The following is a 5,000-nucleotide window of genomic DNA, read 5'->3' as shown; positions in this document are numbered from 1 at the left end:
TCCTTAATAACATTACATTCCGTCACACATTTACTCATTACTTTAATGAGAGAATGTGTAACTACATACATTGACATTTTACAAACATTTTACAGACACTTGTGCAGAGAAAATGAAACAATAATTATTAACGCAGATGGCCTGACCAGAACTAAGAAATATTTATCATGGAAAGGTCTTCTCTTGGTTCCAGTGCCTTTCAATATTTGATCCTCTATAACACTGGTTCCCAACCCCATGGTCGCGACCCAAATGAGGGTCACCAGGGTTTTTTTGAGGGTCGCCAGAGGGTCTTAAAAGAAGAATAAAAAAATCCATAGCTGGATATGTTAGTAAAAGTTAATGCTTTTTATTAGCATTTGTTTATTGAAATTCAATGCGTCGGTAATATAAACATAAAAGTATATAATAACGTAAGCCAGTATACAGCTGCAAGTATAACTACCATGAAAATGGTTGGATATACTACTACATGATCACACATTTAGAGTCGCTAGCCTAGGCTAAGACTGTCTTTAGGGTTGCACTCGAAAAAGTTTGGGAAACACTGCTCTAGAATATTCCATGCGCTATGATCAGCATTCTGTCCCGAATACCGGAACTGGGATCTTCCCACGAAATGCCGGAATGAGGCTATGACGTTTTTTTAAATTTTTTTTATTTTTTTTTCATAAAAGAACAACGGTTTGTGTAAATCAAATCACACTTAACTATTGCGCATATAAATACAATTATTTGGGCTTAGAGCGTTTTGAGTTACTCCGTAAGGGGTTTTAAGCTCGCCCAACGACGTCTAATAATTTTAATTAAATTATCCTTGTACAATTTGCCGATAAGAGGACTGATTTCTTCCCACACGCACACTTAAGTCCAGATGTGATACGCACTTGATGATTACTCACCAGGAAAAGAAAGAAATTAGCCGACAGAAATAGCCTACGAGGGAAGGGGGCATCTCCACTCGGTATGCAATAACCGCCGATCATATTAGTATGGAAAAATTAATGGAAACATTTCAACTTCCTACCTTAGAAATGCCATAGACTAATTTTAGAATTTTCTTCAGGCTCTAACCTTTAAAATGGTGGCACCTTCTCAGCCGGAAAATGTGGTTTGTCAGTATATTTTTTGTTTTTTTTATTTAAAGTAATTTTGCAATATTAGTCTATTTTACTACATCTTAATGATACAAAATCTTTTGTCTCCATGAACTGAAGAAACCGCAAAAACATCAATTTCGGGGATTCGTGTTTTCCAGTGTATGCACCGTAAACGCAACACACGATTTTCATTTTGAAAATAAGCATGGTCAAAAAATGAACAAAAGAAAGATCTATGTTCACTCATTTGAGAATACTGTAACTCAAGCACTGTTCTAACTGATTTCAAGATGTATTGTTACACTAAACGTTTGCCGTAACTGTTGAAAGCGCGCCATCGAGAAGTTTATAAAGGCTGAGTAAAGGTAGGGCACTTTCTTTGAAAGTTATTGCTTACCCACCCTGGGATAAATCAACTTGTGGAGTGCTTGTTGAATGAATGTATTTCACCATGTGCCACGTCCAGACTTGTTTACCGGGTTGCTTCTAACTTCTACCAGGGTACAAACTGCAAGCATAATACACAACTCAAAGTAGCATTAAATTAGCCACGTTTGCATGTACTCCCTAACTTATCTCAAACTAATAAGACAAGCCCCCACCCTCCCCAAAAAAAAAATGTCCAGAAAGCCAATATAGGTATTCAGTGGCACGTAGGAGGGCCTGGTCACCCATATGGGCACTAAGATATTCTTCTGGTTGTTAAAAGTCTCTTCATCATTTACAGGCTCTGCGAGTTACCGAAGATTTCAAGTTATAATTTGACAAAACATCTGGTGATAGGACACCATTTCTTGTGAATAAGTTGTACAGAAGATTGCATTCTTATTTCGTCAGGGAGTCACAGATGTAATGTAACATTATTGTGTTTGAAACCAAACATCACCTTTAGGTTTTGTATGCTGTAAGTCACTTGACTGCTCTCAATAAGTATAGAAAATGTTAACAACCCTGTAGACAGATCTATATATGTACACTTCATTAATTTGCTATTTTCATGCCTTGATGTCGATTGTCAGCTCTTACAATGCAGTGATCTGTGGTTGGAAGCAAAAAATGTTTCTTTTAGACACCTAAGTTCTTTGTATATATTATCTTACAAGAAAAATATGAACATAAAGTAAGATCTGTGAACACAAAATAAAAAAATTATTAAATTTCATTTGTTTATAACTTCCTTTCAGAGAAATCTGTCCACATGAGCAGCACCTGTAAATGTGATGTCACAAGGGGTTATTATTAGTCTACCAAGTAATTTTATACATCTGCTACCTAACCAATTGTGAAAATCCATTTTCAAACCTGATTTATATACACTAAGCTGTATAATACAGGAAAATAAAATTTTATGATATAGTCAATTTACCAACTTTATTATATAATAAAGAATAAAGCATAAAACATCTATTTTAGTAAACCAGTTAACAAAAAAAAAAAAATAATAATATTTTTACTTTTTGTCGACATTCAAAAAACAACAAAAATACCACTGTAAATTGACAGTTTTTATATCTATACCATATTCATACACACATTCACACACAAAAGCCTTTTTATGACTTCTTCTTGGAATTGAATTTTTTCTTTTGTGCCTTCTTCTTCTTGTCTTGGACCTTCTGTTTCTTCTCTGCCAATTTAGCTGGAAGTAAGCCTTTCTTCCTCATTTCTGGAATGTAGTATCTAGGATTGTCCATATAAGATTTGATCTTTGCTTCCAGTTGCTTTGGGGTATCTTGATAGTAATTCTTGGGATCTTTTGACATAGCCTGGAAAAGGAATAATATAAAAAAAGTAGAAATTAGCTAAATCATAAGTAAAATGCCTGTTCAAATAGCCTTACATCCTTTGCTTTGATATAATTATAATAACTATAATCTTATTCAACACCATAAGCATAGTCCTATCTGTGAATATGAGAAACCTCTTCCGGGCAAGATATACAAACCTTTGTTTCTACAATCAAAACAAAACAAGATTACAACCATGAATTCAAAGCTAAAGATCACATTTATTATTACCAATGTAAACAAAAGGATGAAAAGAGTCCCCTAAAATAGTAAAACAACTTTCAACTGCATTAAAGAGCTTTTGAAATTTGACATGCTTACTCTGTTGACTTCTGAAAGTTGCCTCTTGTCTCCTTGCATATTTCACCATTATATATCTATCACTTAAATTGTTTATGTAGTAATGTTAACTTCTAAAGGCCTAATCTACATTCATCAGTTTTGTTCTACATATCCATTTGCCCACATAAAGACATACATAACAAGAGAATAATATAAAAAAAAGTGTACAATAAGTATTGTCTATTTATGCACACTCATCAATAAAGTGTTACAGTATTGGTCTGTAATACTATCTTTTAAAAAAATCTCATTTTAAAAGCACACTTTCAAATTTATGCTTAATCTTTTTATACTTACATAGTAGTTAGTTCCATGTCTTTGCATCATGTACCTAATGTAGCTGCGCTGTGAATGTGTGAGTCGTGGAGGCAACTTTGTCTTGGCTACCTGATTCTTCACTTGACCCTCCAAGGTTTCCACCTGAGACAAACAAGTGTCAAATATTTAAAGATACCAAAATGTATTATTTCATGAATATAAACAGCAACTGTCTCCACATGATTTATTAATTTTCTTTTATCTATTTTTTGGTAATATTAAAAGACTGCAATTTTTTTTTAGCTACATTAAAAAACAGCTGAAAACTTACCACAGCTTTCTGTTTTCCTTCATCCACAATGTCCTTCTTCTGTACATCTGTTTCCTATTTATAAAGAAAGAAAAAAGATGAACTTCCCTTCTCAATAACCTCATGTTGACAAAACCATCTAAAATAAACTGCTAAAATGCATGGATGCTATATACTTCTCTAATACTGTACAAAATTCTATAATAGGGAGGTTAAAAAATTCAAAGCAGAATACTTATGCTTCACTGTTTTACCTTAGAAACACAGAGCAAAGAAAAACTTTGTATTACTAAAGATATTCTCCATACATACCATTTCATTGGGTGGCATTATCTTATTCAGCTTGTATTCCAGTCCTAACTGGGCCATGTTTGTGTGCGTTGATTTTGATTTGTCCCAAACCTTCCTAATCACCTCACTGAAAGCAAAAGAATATGCTAAATTGAGAAAGTAAATTGTGGTACAATGATTTTTGTCTGCTTTCCATTATATTGATAGGTTACATTTCCAATTTTCTCTTAATTATTGTCACATATATATATATATATGAAAACACAAACTATCAAACAACTTACATATCTATTTTGGTCTTTTTTCCTTTGTTGAATTCCCGTTTACGATTGGTTTCATATCTGAACTGCTTTCGCATTTTCTTCCTCTGGCGAACCCCCATCCTGGCAAAGTCTGAAAAGATAAGAAAGATGGTATAATAATGGTTTGCCTAATTTCATCACTATTATCTTCCTGAAATTTATCCATCTTTTGCAGACATAAAACTTGAAAGTGTTCCATTTTTAACCCAATGGATCTGGGTAGTCACAATGTCCACTGTTACTTCTTTTGTGAAATTTGTTTGCACTAGATGGCTCCACAAGTGCTCAGCCAGCAAAGAGCAATTAACCCCTTTTATTGAAAACTGTATATTATGAAAAAATAATACAAATGACACATAAAATGTTATAGACTACCTGGAGATATATCATGGAGTCCCAGGAAAAGTCTATTACCATCTGCATAAAGCAACTCAAATGACAAATATTAACACTGGAAAATGGCAAATTATATATATATATATATATATATATATATATATATATATATATATATATATATATATATATATATATATTAGCTAAAAACTCTTATGCCAAAAAGACAAAATACTGCAAAGGGATGCATAAAGTCTTGTCATTGCACACAAGT

The 5,000-nt window shown here is 33.1% G+C and overlaps 1 protein-coding gene across 1 annotated transcript in view; it reads right to left on the bottom strand.

The window, feature by feature from the left end:
- Nucleotides 1-2,452: 2,452 nt before the first annotated feature.
- Nucleotides 2,453-5,000, bottom strand: part of LOC113805978 (nucleolar protein 16) — a 4,961-nt gene continuing 2,413 nt past the window's right edge. The window contains exons 2-6 of the mRNA XM_027357067.2: nucleotides 4,373-4,481; nucleotides 4,110-4,215; nucleotides 3,819-3,872; nucleotides 3,527-3,649; nucleotides 2,453-2,866 (exon numbers count right to left, since the gene is read on the bottom strand). Of these exons, the coding sequence (XP_027212868.1) occupies nucleotides 2,654-2,866; nucleotides 3,527-3,649; nucleotides 3,819-3,872; nucleotides 4,110-4,215; nucleotides 4,373-4,470 (594 nt within the window). The 5' untranslated portion in view covers nucleotides 4,471-4,481 and the 3' untranslated portion in view covers nucleotides 2,453-2,653. The remainder of the gene's footprint in view (nucleotides 2,867-3,526; nucleotides 3,650-3,818; nucleotides 3,873-4,109; nucleotides 4,216-4,372; nucleotides 4,482-5,000) is intronic.

Source organism: Penaeus vannamei, chromosome 16 (genome assembly GCF_042767895.1).
Source record: "Penaeus vannamei isolate JL-2024 chromosome 16, ASM4276789v1, whole genome shotgun sequence".
Lineage (NCBI taxonomy): Eukaryota > Metazoa > Arthropoda > Malacostraca > Decapoda > Penaeidae > Penaeus > Penaeus vannamei.
This window is presented reverse-complemented; position numbering and strand designations above follow the sequence as displayed.